The 20,805-nt window shown below is 40.4% G+C and overlaps 1 protein-coding gene across 7 annotated transcripts in view; it reads right to left on the bottom strand.

Moving 5' to 3' along the window:
- The window catches only part of PALM2AKAP2 (PALM2 and AKAP2 fusion), a 269,862-nt gene that overhangs the window by 181,841 nt on the left and 67,216 nt on the right, over window positions 1-20,805 (bottom strand). For all 7 annotated transcript variants that reach the window (XM_054053677.1, XM_054053679.1, XM_054053678.1 and 4 more), the window contains exon 3: window positions 18,700-18,830. In XM_054053677.1, the coding sequence (XP_053909652.1) occupies window positions 18,700-18,830 (131 nt within the window). The remainder of the gene's footprint in view (window positions 1-18,699; window positions 18,831-20,805) is intronic.

Raw genomic sequence — 20,805 nt, 5'->3', positions numbered from 1 at the left:
GCATCATGGTGCCTAGCAGGAGGGACTGGCAGTGGGAGGCAAAGAGTTGGCTCCCCTCCTGGCTCCAGCACTGGTCCCTCCTGGGTCCTCTTCCACATCAATGACAGTGACACCGGAACAGGACTGCCTGGTGCTGCATGCGTACAGTGGCGAGCACCCCACATTTGGTCCCAGTGGGGTGCTGTGGGGTGGCTGCTGTCACAGTAGCAAAGAAGGATGAAGGAAGGGAACCGTGATTTACCTATGACAAGATTAGCAATATACTACAGGTTAGCAAACCAGCTTAATAAATCCCCTGTTGAGTTGGACATTTAATATGCTCTGTCAATAGCAGAGACTGTAAATGCTCTAGGCATTTCTCGGCAGAAATCTGGAAGATGTGAGATGAAGAGATATAGCAAACTACCTAACAGAAGTACAATACTCATAAGACGCATTTGTATAGGGCAACTGCTGTGACAGAAAATGTATCTGTTTAATTCTCCTCACACATACAATGTAATAAATAGCTCTTAAACAATTCTGCAGCATTTGAACACATTATTAAGCAGTTGTTTTGTTTCACTCTGGAAATGGTTTTATATCTGCCTGACCATGGATTATTTTTCTGTCTTTGTTCAGAAATATATAGCATTTTGACATTTGTGGAGCTAAAGGACACTAGAAAATTATGGCATATGGTTCATGATTTCCCTCAGAAGTATTATTCCTTCGATAACATTACCTTAATTAAATGTAGAATGTTTACAGGAATGTATCCACTTCACAATAGTCTGAGAGGAGATCATCCCAATATTTTGTTTTTGTGAAGAAGAAACATCTGCTTTTTACATTGCCATTTAGACTATGAAGAGATGAAAGTATTAAAATAGTAATGTTGGCAATGTTTCAGTCTTATCAAAATAAATGTTTCCAAGAGGTCAAATGTAATATTAATTCCTCTCATTCATAATATTTTTGATACACTTTTTTTTTACCTCTATATGAGACAGAGTGAAATTTCAAAGTCTTGGAACTTTCTGTGAGACAATAATTTTAAGTTTTAACCCATCCAAGTCATCACTTTATGCTACAATTTCATTTATATCATTTAAATAATTTCAGATTTTTTTACTGTCCTGCCCTCTAGGGTCCACAGAGTGTAAAATTTATTCATCTTCACAGATGTCTATTCTGACTCTGATGTCAAAGCATGAAAATCTACAGTCTGTTTCAGACTAATGAAACAATGTAAAATTATTTGGAGAACAATACTGGAACTCTGAATGCAAACCAGCCAATTTATTTATGTCTTTAAATAAGAACTCTGAAACAAGGGACTATAGCGCAGAAATATTTTGCCAGGGACTGAGTAGGAAGGGAATGGAAAGAAAATTCCATGACAATTTCAAGCAATTGTACTGGGTGCCTGCAAGCTGGTTTGCACCAGGGTCCAGATGGACCCTGCACTAGTCCATCTTGGCAGGGGCTATTTTCAGACATTTCATGGAAATGTACCAAAATCCAAGGTTGACTTGTACAAAGGAAAGCTTCTTCTTTATTTTCCCTAAATAGTTTTGTCTTGCGGATTATGGCTGTCTCAGATCAGAAACAGGGAATAAAGTCTGTGACAGGGCTGGATGCAAGTGCTAAGTCACAGCTGCTTGAGAGAATGGGTCTGGGCAGGTTTTTGATGGCAGGCTGTATTGACTCAACTAGCACTGCTCCTGATGACTGTGTCTCTGAGCTCATGTTAGAGACTTAAAATGATGGGGAGCCCATGACCTTCCCAGTTCTCCACTGTCCTCATCATTGGAAGGATTTTCCTAATGAATTTTCATTGCCAACAGTTAATCTCGGTAGCTGTGGTCCTTTCTACTGTGAACACAAAGAGCATATTATTCCTTTCTGTTGCAAAGGCCGATGAAATATTTGAAGACCCACTGTCTGCATTAGACTGAGCAGTCTTTCCTTGTAGACCATGCATGCCAATCACTTCAAATTTCTTCTCCTAATTTTCTGACAGCCCACATGGTACTTCTAGTGCAGCACTCTGACTGCATGTTAATCCAGCCAAGGCCTTATTAATGATCAGCAGAGAAGGTTTCTTTTATGTCTTATTACCCTCGTACCAATGTGTCTTTACAGCACGAAATCCTTGACTCATGTCCAGCTTCTTATTCCCTCTAATTATCACATGCTTTTGAGAGAACTGGGCTGACAGCCACAGCCTACCCTGAAAGCACATTTGGTTTTGCCTGCCTAAAGGTAAAAATTTGCACTTGTCCTCCATAGTGATTTTAAGACCATCTCTGATCCATAAGCATCATACTGTTCTTCACTGTGTACCCCCAGGACTGATGTTGTCCTGAAGTTTAATAAATACTCATATACCTTCTTATAACCTAAGGTATTAATGAGAAGATTAAATGGTCTCAAACCCACCATGGAGTCCATCAATTTTTTTTCCTTCAATTTTAACTGAATAATTTCTTGCCGTAGAAATCCCCTTACTATCAAGATATTTGGAATCCTCAACTGACCTAGAGCTACAGCACATGCCAGCTACTTGTCCAGGAAGCACTGAGTATCTTGGCAGGTCTTATTTGATAAATTCAAATTATTTATAATCCGCTGTGTTTTCTTCTAGACAGTCACAAGTACTTCTCTAAGGACTGAAATTTGGTTGGTATTCCCTAACTACTCTTTTCCCTTTTTCTTTGGTAAATTTAAGCATGACATTTGCTCTTCTCACAAACAGAACTTTTCAAGATCTCTAAGAGAAAAGGCTCCGAGACTGCTCTAGCCAGTTGTCCAGTCTGAAGATAGATCTCACCATGATCAGATGATCTGAAACCAGTTTGATTTGTCTCAATATTCTCCAACTTGTTTTTCCGAACTCTACTCTGGATATATATCTTGCGTAACTGCATTTGCCCTCTGATTGCAACATACCTTTCCAGTGAAGACTGAATCACAACCCCCCCCCCCCTTATCTAAGTGTCATCTACTGTCTTTCCTCTCTGTGGAACAGGAGATCAACACTTTCCTTTGCTTTCTCTTTACCAGAAATGCTGCCACAGAATCATTTCCTGTTACTGTACAGGACATGTTAAGCCTTTGCCTTTTTGAATTTTGTCCTCACATGCTTTGCAACTCTATTCAAATTATACTTAGTTATCTGAACAATTTTGCATTTTCTGTGAACTTTCTTCTTTGCTTAAGCCAAGGGATTTAGTACAGTGAGTCTCTTACAACTCCTCTTACTTTTCCTCTGGGCCAGTTTGTGCTTTTATCACCATTCACCCTCTATAGCTCCTCCATATGTCAAAGCTTTCAGTCAAGAATTCTCTTGAATTTACTGAAATCCACCCCCTTTAAGTCTATTCCTTTTACTTTGCTTTTCCATTTGTAAATCACAGCCTTCGTAATTTTGTTGTCAACACAGAGGCTCTCTACCTTTTCAATCTTGAGGAATCTCACCATAGACTTCTCACTCAGGTGCACAGCTGGTGAACTTATTCTTTCTGCATAGTTAGCAAAAAAGACAAGTTTATGCTCCAAAGATTTCATTATTTGTGCAATGTGAGGTTAAGACGATTATGACCTTTTTTAAGTGAAGTCCTTTAACATCTTCCTCTTCCAGTGATTCTTCTATGCAACCTGTCAGAGGATGTTACTAGTTACATGAATTTCGGCATAGTGAGTGAGTCTGAGAATATTTTCTGGTATAATTAGGCTGTAAGAAACTTTTGGTTAGGAGAAAATTAAAATGGAAAGTCTATTCTTCCCTCAGTCAAATCACAGCTTCATTTCAGATAAGCAAACAGTGAAGCTACAAGAACGTTAATCAATTTGGGACACGCAGAACAAAGACTTTCCTTCTGTTTTGCAAATCTACCCTCTTACTTAATAAAAAAATTGTTCCTTGGAAGATAATGAGGAAGAAGAGGGGAGTGGGGAGCAGAAATAGTAAGAGTCAGAGAAGAAATCTGTGCTGAAACAGGAGGTGTAATTTTGACATCTCTTAATTCCTTCTTAACTTAACAAATCATCCTCACACCACCTGTGATCCACCCCTGCCTGAAGCTCTGCAGAGAAGTGGGCAGGACAGGATATGGGGATAGGGAGGACTACAACCCTGATGGGTGCAGTGAGGTGAGGAGGTGTAAAGGGAAAGGAGGGTTTTGCTGTGGAGCCATGCTACACTGCTGTTCAGAGATAAAAGTGGGTTTGGCAGTGAAAAAGTAGTGTGGAGACCCAAATGTTGCCTATAGATTCAGCTGCCTGCCTTCAAGGCTGCCTGAAAGGCAGGTCATGTTACTGGGGTGTGAGAGGAGGGAAATCTATGAAAACCAGCTTTTCCCACAAACTCTTCGAATTGTAATGTTGAAGAAGCTATCAAGCTGTTAAAAATATAACAACAAAATAAAATAAAAACTAGAGGGTTGGTAGGAAGGGAAAAGATGGTATGAACAGCAATGAAGAGAGAGAAAGCTGTGGGAACTCTTAAATATTCTTTAATAGCCCTGAGAGGTATAAATCCTTATGACTCATCCTACCAACAAGAAGCTAAATCCGCCAAAGTGAAGCAAAAAGGGAATGCCTCTCTGTTCCTTTCCCTTCCCTTCATAGGTATTGCCTGATGGAGACAGAGGAAGGACAATGAGTATTTCATCTCCTAATGAGTAACTGCTGCATGCTCTTCCTGCTGTATTTCAGATGCCTCACAAGCAGTATGCACTGCACGCAAGCAGCCTAGCCTTGCAAAGCAGAAGTGTACTTAATCACTATGTAGCAGCTACCTATGACAAAAAGGAGCAATAGGAGCTGCTAGAACATTTCTGTTGATTTAGAAGGTGATGCTTTATTACTTCACCTTGGCCCTACTTCAGAAGTTCTCTGCCTGCAAAGGTTTCTCAGTTCTTTATTAGAGGTAAACTTTCATCCAACACTTGATGTCCAGGAAAAACTGGAGAAAATGAATTTTCATTATGCACCCCCCCCAGCACAGTCTCACAAAAACCATGATTCACCATCCCTGGGGCAAAGAGACACATTAACTCACTCTGTACACCCTGGGCTACTTCCTAGCTAGCATTCTTCCCACAGAAGACACAAAACAGTATTATTTTAAAGACATTCTCTTGTGAAGGAAAGAAAATCCTTCAAAGAATTGTGTAAGAACAGACCATGCCCAAAATACACCTATTCAGATGAAAATAATCATTCCTTCTCAATTATGCACCTCTAGAAATTATTCTCAGTTTGTGCAACACCATGAACTTTTCACCAGTAAAGTATAAACCAGGAAATTTGGGTAAAACCACGATACCATGAACATGCTTATCTCTCTCTCTATTGTAATTAAAAACAAGTACAACCAAATTTTGTTAGGGTTTTGGAAGTGATAATTAGGAATATTCAGGAACAGAACAGTGTCCACAGGTGACCTGTGAAGTCACAATATTCTCTGCAGGGCATTTATCACAGAGGTACAATTGTGGTTGTTTTGTAGAAACTTTAATGTGGAATTCACTCACGTGTTTGAACCGCGCAAAGTGAAGCTTCTTTGTAGGTAGTTGGGCTGATGGTTGGACTTGATGATCTCAGGAGTCTATTCCAACCTTAATGATTCTATGACTTCTGTGTTGAATGTCCTGTTTTACTGCCTAGTGACTATCAGGAAAAGCTTCCCTTAACAAAATATCAGATTAATCCAACAAAGAGGTTAATTTGCCCCAAATACCTAGGGGCAAAATTGGTATCTTACTGGCTACCACAGCTTCTGAGAATCTCTTTATAAAGTATTTGTGCCAACCGGTAAAAACTTTTACAGATTTCAAAGCCTGCCTGAATGAAAAATCTCAGCTCTCCTTAGTATATGTCGCTTCCTTAGTGATTGTTCTTTGAAAGAAGGTCATTTGTATTTAAAAAAGAAGTAAAAAGCTCACTTACAACCCATTTTCAGCTTCACTCATGCCTAGTCATTTATATATATCTGTATATATATCTAATAAAAATGGAGATTGTATATATCTGTATATATCTAATAAAAATAGAGATCTCTGGTTCAGCCAGAGATTACTAACCACAGTTGACCTCTTTCCTAATGCAACACCAGCTATCACTCCTTTTTTACTTTACTGCATTGATTCCTTCTCAGATCGACAATGTGAAAAGCAAAGACAAATGATGGAAGAATCACCTTTCAGAAATGCTAGGTCATTACACCAGATTTTTCAAGTGTCTTCTCATTTGGGAGATGAGGTGGTTCAGCAGAGGCTACTTGGATGGAAAAATATCAATCTATTTCTCATCTTATTCAGGATGCCAGCACAACATTTGTAGCTTGTACTTATGCAATGTTAAGCCACTCAATGAAGCTGTGTAATCATGCAATACCACTGGTCTTAATGAGAAAAAAGACATTTTCAGGATAGTCAATTTTGCAGTCACTCCCTACAGACACTGCAGATCACAAAGTCAGTGCTGGAAATAAAGAAATAATATCAAACACACTACTTTGCTTCAGGCATTTTAGTTTACATCTGTTCCTGAATAAGGATATTGTTGATCTGATAATCTTCTGAAAGAAAAGCTATATTACTTTGTTTGGAAACAAGGCAAGTCTAGAACAGCTTCAACAAAACAAGCAAGTTTGTGATTTAGCTGAGAAAACCTTATAGCACTCCTGTGCCATGTAAAGCAAACCTGGTGCTCGAGAACAGTCTGATGGTGCTTGCTACAGCATGGGTATCTGTACAAAAGAACCAACCTTAAGAGACATTCTGTTCTTTAAATGTCTTCATTTGTCACATGGAATATTCAAGCAGGTCTTTTCATTACCCAAGAACCACAGTGCACTCCCCCGTCCTCTACCACAACCGAGAGGGAAAAAGTGGTATTCTATTCTCCTTTCTTCTTCAAAATGTATGGAAAGTGAAATAACTGCCTATAAAATGCTGTGCAACACCGATCTTCAAAAAAGTGGTGTGTAGTAACCTACACTGCAAGCAAGGAATTTGTTTGATTCTAGGTCCTCTGGTAGACTTGGGCACCACTAGCCAGATGCAGGTCTCATGTTTATTGTTAATTTCTTGCAGATATCAAAGCATTTGTCAGCTATTACACTCCCAGTCCTGAGACTGGGAAAAGTTGAGCCATAGATGAAAAGAAGGGTGTTTCTCAGTCCAAGTTTAGTTCTTCAGTCCTTTCTCTCTTGTATCTGCTCCAAAAATATTTTTTTTTGGCTTTCACATGATATTTCAAACAGTGGTAACACAGCAGTGCCTCTCTCTTACACTGGAGGATTTGCATTGCCTTAGATGGTATCATTTTGACTATACCAATCCTTAATAATTGAAGTACTCTGAGTAGAAAGAGTATACTATCAATATTAAAAAATAGCTAATTAGAAAAAAAACAAGTTATTGAAACTCTGGTATGAATCAGACTTCTATTATTGGAACCTCTTTTCAATCCAGCCTTCCAGAAAATTTATACTGTTTACAGAGATTGCTGTCCAGACAAAGCATGACTCTCTACCTCACCCTTGACGCTATACAACCATGAAAGCCTTTCCCTGATAGCCTCAACAGGAAAACAAGGTGATCTTTCTGTGACATAGCTTCAGTATGATTGCTGCTTCCCATTTGTCAAGCTGTCATTAAGTAGCAAAGAGCAGAGAATTACATGGCTTTTTTGTCTGTAAAGTGCCTGAAATTACTTGTCTAAAAGATGAAACAAGAGAGTATTTGCCACCGATGCCTGCCTGAAGGACAACATGATATTACCTATAGACTTTAAACTGGGCTTTCAGTGTCATACATATGACAAAACAAGTTACATCTGACTTGGTGAGTACTTCACAGCCTGTGGCAGGTGATAAAATATTTCAGGTCATGCCTAAATGAAAGTGCAGTTATTGCACGTGAAGAAAACAGAGTGTAGGATTACTATGTTCTTGGCATGGTGAAACCCCACAGTTGTCTTATGCTGGACCCTGCTCCTGGACACATAGCTCTACCCAAACAGCAATCCCAATGGGGTTAGGGCTCAAAGGCGTGATGCATTCCCGTTACATGTTTTGGGACATAAACACAGTACATGTGCAAAGTCTGTGACAGCTCCATTGTTTTCTCCTGCTACAACCTTTCCTGAAATCAGAATGCTGCTATGATGGCTTGTTTTCTTTTTAATTTAGTTATGGTTTCAGCTGAAAATTCCATGGCATCAAGAGTGGAATGCCACTGTAACAGATACGAACCACCGCCCTATGGGTTGGGAGTGATATCTTAAGCTCCTGGGACTAACTTGTGAACAGTGGACTTGGTTGTCCTCCCAGGACCAGATCAATGGCTGGCCCCATGTGACCCTTCTGGAATGGAATTTGGAGGGTCAACTGGGTTTTCTGGTTTCCTTACCTGGGTGTTGCCAGCAAGATTAAGTTTACAAGCCCAGCTCTGCTGGTGACATACTGCCACTATGCAGCAGCTGCTGCCTGAAATGTGTTTCTAAATGTAGGAACCTTCTGCGTCTCTGAGCCCATTCTAGGTGTGCTGAGTTGCAAATCTCAGAGATTATCAGACACGTCAGGAAAATCTTAGGTTTTTGCTGTGACTTACTAATATTTGATTTCTCCCTTCTATTTCTTTGGAACTAAGAGGTTTAGCTTCAACTGAAAAGTCTTAACAAACATTACCTGGGTTGTTATTATTGCCCTTTTATCTGATGGACCTAAAGAAAAAAATCACAGTGTACAGCAAGTGTCCAGCCCATTTCCTGATTGTAAAGTACGTTATTGTGAGGATCCCTTCTATAAAATCAACAGTCCTGATTAATAATCACCCTTAAATTTAAAGAGGGGAAAGGACACTAAAGACTCATACAAGGAAACTGTATTTGCAGTTTACTAAATAGATTGAAAAAAACCCACACAAAAATAAAACTGAACGGAGAATTCATCAGATAAGACTTGGAGCTCAAAGTCTTAACCAAAAGTTGTTTTCTCTGGTCACTTCTTTGACTCCCCTCCACAGGCACACTCAAATCTTACCTATCAACAGTAACCCATGGGAATATCTGTTTTATTCACATTTTGTGCAGTTAAGATTCTGTAGGCAAGCTCATGTTTTCCAAATGGGCTTCCTACAAATGAAATGTCCTTTAAATAACCCAGCTGTAACTCTATCATGTAAGGGATTTTCCCTGGGATACCACCAAAGATTAAAAGGTCTATGCTGGAATTGTGTTCTCTCTCTGGTATCTCTTTTCAGAGAACATGCATTTCTTCTGGTCTTAAAGATATATATTATGATTTGATTCCACCAGTTGGTTGCAGGCTTGACTTATCTACACAGCAGGTCACTCAAGCTTGGAAAATCTAGGCTTTAGTCCATGCTTTCAGTCCCTACTTCCTTTTCTAGTGATTGCTTGCTTTCCTGGATTACATTATAACGTCACTGAAGCACAGACCATATATCACCGTGCATGACGTCTGGTGGGGTGATGGACCCTGCCTGGAGATCCAAGATTCCTGGATCACTGTATACACAAAGTGACAGCAGATGAAAAACAAGCCACAAAAATCAATATTTCATCTGTTTGCTTGGAAGATAATGAAATGCATTTAAAATTTTCAGTATTCCTGTCCAAAATTACGGTGGATTTAGTGGGCTGAAGATTTTTTTTCTTCACACAAATGACTAAAAGTAGTTCTTTCACACAGGAATAATACAAGTCCAGTTATTAATAGGCAAGGATAAGAAAAATAACTGCACTTTAAAGAGATGAATCAACCATTTGGGTTTTGACAGCTAATTAAAAAAAACAAACTAAGACCCCCAGCAATTATCAACAAAAGATACCCATTTAATTATGCAGCTATGTCACTCCATAGGCTTGAGGTACCTCAATCCATGTCTTCAGCACCACCAGAAGTATGATCTCAGCATGGCTGAAAATGCCCTGCCCACCTAAGGCTAGCAGTGCTTGAGCACTGATAAGGGTGAGGCTACAGTAACTCCAGCTCGAGTTAGACATCAGCTCAAGTTAGCCAGCAGAGTAGCTAAGTAGACCACGCTCTAGCTTATGCCTGTCCTGCATCAGCTGCATATAGAAGAGTGGAAAATACCACATCCCTGGGGCTGAAGCCAGGCCTCTGATTTTGATGTAATTGTGTTGCAACATAAAAGTCTGCATCAGTTTCAGTGATATGCAAGATAGTGTTAAGATAACCAAACTACCTTAAACACCACCAGCAGCCATAGAGTGTATGGTCAACTACCTAAGTATTTATAAAGCAGCTCTATCTTGCTACTGCTTTGATGCAACCAGCACACAGTTTCAGAGCTAGCTGAAAGGTTTTGTACTGCATTGGCACCAGAGTCTACACTCAGTAGATGCTGCTGAACATTTTAATCTTGCCTGTCCTTGTTTTTTGCATGTTAGAGCACTAACGCAGAAGCTTTACAGTGTAACTTGCACACACCATCCAAATACTGTATGGTTTTTCTGGTTTCAAATCATGCTGCTTTGATATATAAGATTGGTATGACAACCAAGAGCCAGATTTACAGTCTTAGCAAGAAGCAATCACAGCATGAACTACTTTGTTCAGAGAAAGGCTGTTCTTCACCATTTCCTCTAGAAACCTTTTTTCTTCAACAGCAACTTCTCAATAAAATGCTTTACAGGTGTTCCTTTTTCATCAGTCAGGATTCCTGGTTGCACATCCAGTCTTTCTTTGTCTTCTGTGGACCACCAGTCCAGTGGGATCCAGTCCCAGTTCCTGGGATTTGAACCTACTGAAAGATGACGTGCATTTCAGACTGCAGATTTTTTAATGAAGAGGCTAAGACTTGCGATGCCCACTGGGTGGCTCCAGACACTGCACCCTGCACCTCCTCTAACTACCTCTACCCAACCAGCTCTGCAGAAAGTCGTGTAAGTGCTGACGACTGGCAAGAATGACAGGGCAGGGCCTGGGGTAGCAAACACATGATGCACCAGACGCACATTTAATGGTTATTAATGACTATTTTCATCACAGTAGTGCCCAGAGGACCAGTGGAAGTTCCAAGTGCAGGAAGTAACATTAAGCCTTAAATTCCACCTGTTGCACTTGAGGCACTTAACTGAGGCACCGATTTGCAAAAGAGCGACTTGGATTTACACAGGCCGTGAAGGTGATGTTCTTTCCTCATTGACTGTTTGGGAGACTAAAGGAGATAATACTTTAAATTCAGGTGGCTTGTATGAACTCCTGCGGTTATACAGGTTGAGACTTCTGGAGAAAGGAGGTACTGAGGACCAGAGTAGCAGTGGTGCCTTCCCTGCCTCTGTGAGCATGTGCGTGTGTGAGTATCTGTGTGTGCTGCATGTTCTGGCCTTACCAGGCAGAGACAGAACATAAACAGATGTTTGGCAGGGAAGAGGAAGGTCCTCTGCTTTGAGGTGAAGTTAGAGTAACTAATCACTGCAAAGTACCAACAAAACAAAACTCAGGCTGCTGACTTACTCTGTGCCTTCACTTTGTAAATACATTACAGGTTTGTCATCTCTTCTGAAATTGTGCATATGTTTGTCTCCTGCACAAAAGCATGTCTTTCTGCTACAGAAGTTGTCTGATTTTGTTTTTTCCATCTACCAAGTATTGTATGGAAGGAGCTGTTTCACTTGAGGTAAGGCTGATGTAAAAGGAAGGCCAACCAGACAGCCAACTCCAGCAAAGATAAACACAACAAGGAAAGGAATGGAGACTACTCCTTTTTGTTTTACTCTGGGCAGCAATCCCATTTACTGCTTCAGGAAAACCCTGTACGTTCCACTAGTCTTAAAGGAAGTGTGAAGATCTTAGATGGTTTTGCACACAAAGGGAGTATGGTCATTCAACACATATGATACAATCATTAATTAGTAAGAGATTTGCCCATCCTGCAAACAGCATCACATGGAGAGTGATATGAAAATTTTAGCTTTTAAGTGTTAAAGTCAAGGACAATGTGAAGTTTTGCACTTATTAATCTGTCACTGGGTCTCATCTAGTATGGCATCAGAAACACAGCCTTGTGCAGAATGTCAATGTTACCAAAAGGTTGTAATGATTGAAATTGCACTTTTCTTGCTGAACCTAGCCCAGAGATAGCAACTGCCTCTTTCACAACAGGTTGTAGCATACGACCTACTGTGTTTAAGGTTTTAATCCATCTAGAAACTGATGCTACTTTACAATGTGTCATCTTGCCTAAAAAAATGTCCTTGAAAACCTTTGTCTGCCCAGAGCTAAATTTAAGACTGTGTGTCCCTTCCTTCTGGAGGAATATGTGTCTTAATCTGTAGCATGCTGTAATGGATGAAGTGTCCGAAGCACTTGAGTTGGAAGTTCCTTGATATGTGGAGACAGGGCTTCAGAATGTCTTCTACATCTTGCCTACAAATTAGGCAAATGGATGTCTTTATCAAGGTCCATATATGGTATACATATTTGAGGAGAGCAGACACAGCTGGAGTGGAGCGAATCTGTGCTCAAATTGGAGAACTGTTCTTTCTGCCCACTTTATAAGATGCATAGGCATTGTTAAATAATTACAAGCTAGCAATACCTAGGATCTGTGGAAGATCATGAGACTGATACTTCTAAACCCAGGACACCAACATTTAGGCAACTGCTAAAGAACTGGCATGTCATTCTGCGCTTTTATGTATGGGTCAAACTTCAGAAATGAGGTAGTAAGCTCTGTAATTATTATTTTTTTAATGCTACATCTGAATACATTATGCCATATGAAAAAACTCAAATCCATTGTCATCCACAAGCTCTTAACTCATTGCTTTTACGAGATCATCCTACAAGTCCTGAGGAATTCTCTAATCACACTGCAGAGAAAGTTCCTTTGGAAATCTGAGATTTCCTGTTGTTGAGGCCTTTTTGCGTGGTTGTGTTTTGGTCTCTGTTCCCCTAAGAAATGTATCACATATGAAATGACCTCCAGCAAAAGCTTTACAGTAGGTGAAAGACGTGCTGTCTTGGAAATCACACTCCTTAGGAGTTACTGAAATCAGAATCTGTGCAGCTTCAGCAGATGAGATCTGATGTTGATCAATGCAGAGAACCAGACAAAGGCCTTGGGGAAGAATAACTGCTCCTGTGCAGAAAGCTTGATCTTCCCTCATAAGGTGAGCAGAATCTGGGAAGACTGCTTGCCTACAAGGAGACTTTTTTGCTGTTTCACTCTCAGAGCACTCCCCAAGTGCAACTGGACATATGGGCAGGTTGCAGAGGCAGACCAAAGAGGTGAAACCTAAAAATGCTGAATAAGCAATGTTCTTGATTTTTTTTTACAGCTGCCATCATGTGGACCATCCACTTGGCAGACACAGCGTTCTTTTCAATAGCACATACTTCAGCTACTGTTCACGTTTCTCTGGAGGTTAAGACTGAAGGGAAATTGATGAGACCTTGCTAATGAGAGATTTATGGCACCTATGGTCCTGGCTTGCACTGATTGCTCTAGGAGAGGTCTGAGCAACTGGTTCTGGCATCAGATAATCCTTCTTTTGAAGGATTGCACTCACATCTGTCTTATGTTCTCTCCCCCTCTGTCATGCAAAGACTATTTGTGACAGTCCCAAGAGAGACGAATTTACAGCCAGAGTTCCCAGCTTCAGATGTGCTAAATTTTCATCCTGGGAAGAAGAAGCAGGAAACAAACCTTGGCATCAGAAACAAATGAAAGAATGGACCATGGGAGGAGAGAAAAGTTCTAAAAGTGCAGCAGCGAGAAGAAGCTTAGATGAACTATGAGCCCGTATTGGCTGAGGTCTGTAACGGCATGTCATCTAACATCAGTGGTCTGTGAAGCACTCATAGTCTATAATTAAAATAGCAGCACTCTGAGATGGCAGCCACTGGGAGGGAAGGAGTTCTTGCATGTATTTGCCATCTGCCCACATCAGCAAGACAACAGGAACCAACAAAGATGTGTGCTTGTCCCAGGAAAGATCCTACAGTCCAAAGCATAGGCCTGCCCCTGCCACCATTATTACCAGGGCTCTCCCTTTCATACTGGACCATCATGGAAAAGTCTTCTCCTAGAGGTGATTCAGCTGAGGCTCACCACCAGCATGAACAAGGAGTGTGGAGTGCTTAATCCACAACCACAAAGGGCTTTTGCTATTATTAGGAGCTGGATGTGCTGATAGCTGAGTAGCCCTGAGTAAATAACGGGATACACGTACACCTTGGCCTCTGAACTGCATTGTTTCATCCCCAAGAATTGTCACAGTGCCAAAGTGGCGCAAGTATCACTTACATGCGCTATCTGGGGATCCAGAATGCACTGATCTAAGCTGTCTGCCTGGCCCACATGTCCAAAAAGGATGCTTTGTTGGAGCATTGTGTCTCTCCTTGGGGTTGATGGGCAGGTCCTCATTCAACATGAACAGATGCAGTGCTGATTAATGAAGGGATATGCCACTTTACTGAGGACTTATCTCACTTTTTTTTTTTTCTCTCTAGGAGCACAAGTCCAGTCCTGGTATCTCATGCTAGTGTCCATTATCAAGTCAGGAGATACATTATTAGAAAGTATGAAAAGTCTTCACCTTTTGTAGTAAACACAGATCACTAGCACATACTATAATACAATCTGGTAAAACAAAATAATTTTAGCAGCCTTGCAAATGCTGTGAAGAATCATCAGGCTGTGAGTGGGCTGCTTTGCTCTGTGAATGGTGCTTGTCAATACCCAGATGTCGAATGCCAAATTTCCATTCACTGCTGCAAAATAAAAGACTCAAGTGGTAAAAATAACCATGGGAGGCATGTAATACATTCCAGTGCTTGTTGCAACTACAATACATGTGTCTATGGAAGTTCATTGGGCATTTGTATCAATGTTATCCCAAACAATACATTAAAATGCTGTGATTTGAATAAGAGGTTTATGTGAAGGGAAATGACTTTTGGGTTTTTTTTTACTTCTTCGGTATCATTTACCCCAAATCTAAGATAAGTGCAGAAAGCAGGTCACTTTCTTATTATGTGACAGTGGAAAAGAAATTCAGAAGTGTCTGCTTTCCTCTAAATTTCCTTTTACTATGAAGGCGGTGAAGCACTGAAACAGGTTGCTCAGAGAAGTCGTAGTTGCCTCATCCCTGAAGATGTTCAAGGCCAGGTGGGATGAGGCTTTGAGCAATCCGATCCAGTGGAAGGTGCCTGTGCCTGTGGGAGGGGAGTTGGAACTGGATGATCTTTAGGGTCGCTTCCAACCCAAACTGTTCTGTGATTCTTTGATTCTAACACTGACTGAGCATGTTTGGGAGAATGTGCAAAACTAAACTAGTTTGAAAGCTTCTCTGTGACTAAGGACAGTTTGTGGTGAGAGACGTCCTAAATCCATGCCTGGCTCCACTCTGTTATTGATACAACCACCAATCTTGCAGCTGGGTTTCAATAATGTAGCAATGCCTTTCCAACCTTACCTCTACTGAGAGGTTTCCTCACACTTAAGAGTCAATGAATATTGACTAAGGCATCCAGCCTTCCTGTTAAGTCCACTGGGCCAACCACTTCTTTAAAAAAATGCAAGACAACACCAAGATTTTTACATGAGAAGTATAAGTCTTTTTCTGAAGACTCAGGTTAGGCAAATAGAAATGCTGGGAATCTGAGACCAAACTTGCTTCAGCTCTGCTTCTTCTATTATCCTTCCACTTCCCATTCTTAGATATAAAGAGTGTTTCTAATGTTAATTTATTTCAAAATCTCTAAACACATGAAACTAATCCCAACTATCAAATGATCATTCTGTCTGCAATCCACTGTTGCACTGTTCATATGCCTGCATCTTGCCTTAATCTTACAGTCCTTGTTTTTTAACTTGTACGTGCATCTTGTACTCTGCGTCTGATTGTTGGTCAATATTGGCATGATTGCATGACAGTATTGAATTACTTGTTTTGCATTATTTACTATGGGCTATTCCACTTTATTTCTGGTTTTGTGATGCAGATATTTTTTCAGTTCCTTGGAATAAAGTGCACAGAAATTATGACAAATGTAGGCATCCTTCTTCCAAATGCTTTTACAGATGAGGGATGTGATTTCTTGTATCATGATAACATCAAAATTTAATACATAAACAGCAGTATTTTTGCTCCCCCAGCTGAAATTAAACACCTCCCACACAAAGGAGAACTGTTTACACCAACTTAAGATAAACACTACAACAATGTGCACATGCAAAAAAAGTCTGGTTTTAGTGGGAAAGCCCTTAAAATTGAATTAGGAAAAGGAATACTCAACTGAAGCATTACTGTTACGTGCAAGTCCTTCAAGACCCATCTACAAACCCAAAGCTAGCCCCACTGTTTCGCAGAAACATCAGAACTGATGCTCTCTGAGATGATGATGGGATGCTCTGCTGCAAGAGGAAAGGGGTGACTGCATGTTCCTCCTTGTTAAAGTAGGGGCATGGGTGCTGGCTGCCAGCATCAGCCTTCACGAGTAGGGTTCACTCTACTCCTGGAGCAAATGTAAAAGACTTCATATTTTCCAATAGGGGCAGCATGTGTGTTACCAGACTCTTTCACAGATGTCTTGATACTGCAACAGCTCTGTGCTTGTACATAGGATGCAGTGTGAGTATAATGAATATGCAAGATTCGTGGCACAGTAGCCATACAGTCCCCTGATATCAGCTCTGTGGCTGGTCTCTTGCAGTAGCTTTCAATCCTCCTATTAAATAAGTTTAGTCTGTCCACTGCCATCCTCACTGGGAGGGTTGAGTTGTTTCATAGTTGTCCCATTGGATAGTGCAGAGTGCACTTCCAAAAGACCAACAGGCCTCTGTAAACATGAACATCTAAATGGTTCCAACCCCCCAGTCCTCCTGTTTGGTTCTCTCCTGAGAAGGCAGAGGGGAAATGTAATACACAGGCATCAAAATAGTCCTTCCAGGATTAATTAATTCTACTTTACTCTTCCAGATAAACATGCTTGATATCTTCTTTCTTTTTCATAACCCTTCTACAGCCCTTTACCTGCCAGCCCATCTTGATGGGCTCTGGATGTGTCATGTTGTCATGGATGTAACTTGTAATTAGACTACTGGCCTCAACTTCTACTCTCTTATCTCTATGGTTCAGGTGTAATATTTTCTCATTTAAATTAAAAAACTTTTTTACTGTCTGTGGCGTTCCCTTAAAAAGGTTGCAAGGAGGCTAAGCATGCTAGTGAGGCTGTCAAAAAAATATCCTTCCAACTCAGGGTCAGGCAGCTGCCCTGTCATTTGACAGATAGGTGGTTACAGCAGAAGAGAGCTCATTTATTCCTGAATATTCCAAGATTTTATTTCATGGCTACAGTTAAGGAAGAAAAAAAAAATCAAACCACAGAGGCAAAGGTTTCCCACAGACTTCCATTCTGCCCTTTGAACTAATTAAGCAAAGTAGGTTTCATTGCCTTTAGTGGTCATGTTCACACAGCTAAAATAAAACACACAATTACGTGTTTGGCTAGATGAGGCCAGAGCACTTAGCACCTCGCAGCATTCAGCACTAGGTGAAATATGTAATCCAGTACATATTTCTGAGGTTCAGTCTATGTGTTCTTCCCACCAACTACATTAAATTATGGAGTAAAACATAAGGGAGCAAATGAAATTTAAAATAAAAAGCTCTCTCGCCTTATGTTACAACAGATGTAAAAGAACAATACACATTATCAGACCAGTTTTAATTAATAGGACTTACAAGACAGAGACCAGTATTTTGAGACAGGTCTTACATTCATGCTGATTATTACTTCCACATAGAAGCCATTCAGTGTTGTCAAAGCTCAGGGTGGGTCTGCTTTTTCCTCAAAGAAAAATTCTCAATGATTTCTCCAAGAAAATTCACCAAAAAATGGCATAAGGCAAATTGAGTTCACTAGATGCTAGGCTAATACTTTAGCCTTTGGGCTGTTGGTCCTGTTTGCTTTTTTCTGTCTCTTATATGCCTCAGCTGACACATTTGTAAAAGCTGTGGCGCCAAAATTGACCAACTTTTGCCATTTTTCTGGCAGCTGAGAAAAAACTCTGAATTCACATGGCCTAAATGGCAGTAGAAGCAGCTCTGGAATTTACTCTGTGAAGGATAGAAGTATTTTTATTACGAACTTTACAGCCCACTGTTTGCAGCAAAACAAAAGAAAACACAAAAAGAGGCTAAATATCAACTCAGACTGCAATGGGAGACTCATAAAAGTAAATAATGTCCAAACTTTACTTCTGAAAGCAGTAGATATTTGATTTGCTAGGAGCATCTGTCATTGCATTTCAAAAAGTCATTTGCATCAGTGAAAAGTGAGAGCAAAAGAGTGCTGCTCCTCTTTGAACTCCCTTTGGCTGTAGGAGGTGTAAAGCAATGGAGAATCTCTTGAGCGTTGACTGAGCCATACATGTGCATCTGAAGGGAGGACTCAACCCCTTTTTTAGATCCCTCATGCCAGAAGTCCATTAAACACAAAGATACTACAATAGCTCTGCCTTGCAAACTGTGGACATCCTGGGAGACAAATTCTGGGCACATTTGGCAATAGGTGTGCCTGCTTCTTACAGTCTTCCCTGGGCAGCCACTATCAGCTGCTGTCAAATGGGGACTTGGGTGCGGAAAGTCTCTAGTCTTAATGACAGTGACTGTTCTTAGGCAAAGCAAAGGGTAACAGGTCCTTACCTGTGTATGCTTTCTTCCAGTTTTTTCACCTTCAGCTCATCCTCTTCTGACTGCTTCCTTCTGGCTTCTTCCTCTTCTGCAGAGCCAGCAGGAATTCCCTGCAGCAGCCATTTTTCCCGAAGAGCTTTTGACTGTAAGGTAAAAAACCCCAAACTTTAAGAACAGACTAAACAAAAAACATCTGAAGACTGAGATGAAGGTTCCTCTGCTTCTGAATATTAGCTTGTTCACACTGAATTTCTGATTACTGCTTTAGACAGTCAATTTCAGGCAATCCATCTTCTGTTTATCCAGATGTCAGGTCTACCAGATTTTGGAGTATCAGTTTTACAGTGTACACTTTATTTCCCATCAATGGCTTAATAGGAATTTAGTTTTACATTATTCTAAAGAGTTTAAACCACTGTAATTAGCTAATCCTGCAAGAACTGAAATCATAGAATCATAACTCTTTGGAAAAAAGTGTGAATCTCTTATGGAAGATAAGGCATGTACTGGAAGGACTAAAATCATAAATTTCTTCAATCTTCAAACCAAAAAGAGGAGCATGCTCTAAATGTAATATGTTTCATGAAGGATAAAATCAGTTATGCTTTTAAATTAATCAAAGATGTTCTTTTTGATCTATGCCATGAATATTTCTCCATAAACTTATAGGCATAAGGACAGACAGACACACACGTATACATTCACAGAAGCACATACATCACCTTTCAATCAGAGACAAATTAAAACAACTGAACAAAATTCATCCAGAAACCATGGGTAGCCTAGGGCACAGCAACACTGTCACAGAAAGGAGCAACAGCCTACATCAAATAGAAGAACTCATGGGAATTTCGCTGTGTTTTCTACACTCAAAACATGGCTACAACATCACCTCGCCACTGCCTAATCCAGCTGTATGTGGCTGGGCTCTGAATTCGCGAAGTGATTGCAATGTTGCTTCAAAGAAACAGCTGTGAGAGCATGTATCCTCTCCAGCAAAGAGAAGATAATAATGAGATAATTATTTCAAAGAAAATGTACTTGAGAGGCTCCCCAAATGTGCAGTCTTTTCAATGCCATGTTCTATGCTGGAATGGAACCTGCCTTGTGCAAACTATGTATAAAGGAAAAACATTCACCACCAAAAGCAGGCTTCATGCCCAGCCCAAAATAGAAAGATTTTTGACATGACAGACAAGGCTTACTTGTTAGTTTTGAGTATATATATAGACATAGTATCTATGCACAGACTATTCTTGTCACTCCCTGGCCTGTTTGACATTAAGCAATTAGATTCTTATAAGCCAGCAGACAGAAAGCAATGCAACACACGTAAAAAAATTAAACTTAATAAATGAATTCGGCTTTCACTGACTTTAACTGTGCTGTGCACCAGAGGATTTCTAGATGGGTTTTGAGTACTTTGTATATGAATTAGGACTCTTATATGACAGAAAAGGTCTTGTGCTCTTGTACCATGTGGTCATGTTCAACAGTCGGGCTCATTGATGCTGGAGATAGAATTTACCCAGCTGAACTCAGGTTTGTTCATGGCCTCCAAATTGTTAGCTCACACGCTATTACAGATGGTGATCTCCAGCCACAGTTTCTGCGGTTCTCTGATCCTTTTGCTGCTCTACTATATGCTAGTGCTTCCTGACACATTTGTGCTTGTAGTGAGATTTCTTGGTGGAGCTTTTGTTTTTCCTGTTCAACCCAGCTGATTATTGCCCAGATTTTTCATCAGGTTATGCAGGACCAGTGTGCTATTGAAATGTCCTCTCATATGAGGATTCACAAGTTGTCAGGTGCACCAAAGAACAAAGTGAGATAGTCTAAGATGGATTTACAGTTCCTGAGGTGCTAAGCATTTAACATGTGCTTTGGCTTATAAGAGCACAGCTCAGTGCATACCTGCTGGGCTAGATCTAGTACAAGGCAGTTTGAAGGCTGATTGTTCATTAGAAAATTGCTGTCTTTTCCATAAAAATAATGTTGCCAGTTGCATGTGGAACTATGTTGCTGCCTATTTTACTCAGCATGTGGTCTTTGCGGATGACACAAAGCTGGGTGGAAGTGTGGATCTGCTGGAGGATAGGGAGCTCTGCAAAGGGAACT

The sequence above is a fragment of the Cuculus canorus genome, chromosome Z (assembly GCF_017976375.1).
Source record: "Cuculus canorus isolate bCucCan1 chromosome Z, bCucCan1.pri, whole genome shotgun sequence".
NCBI lineage: Eukaryota > Metazoa > Chordata > Aves > Cuculiformes > Cuculidae > Cuculus > Cuculus canorus.
Note: the sequence above shows the minus strand (reverse complement) of the source record. Positions and strands in the feature narration are given on the sequence as shown.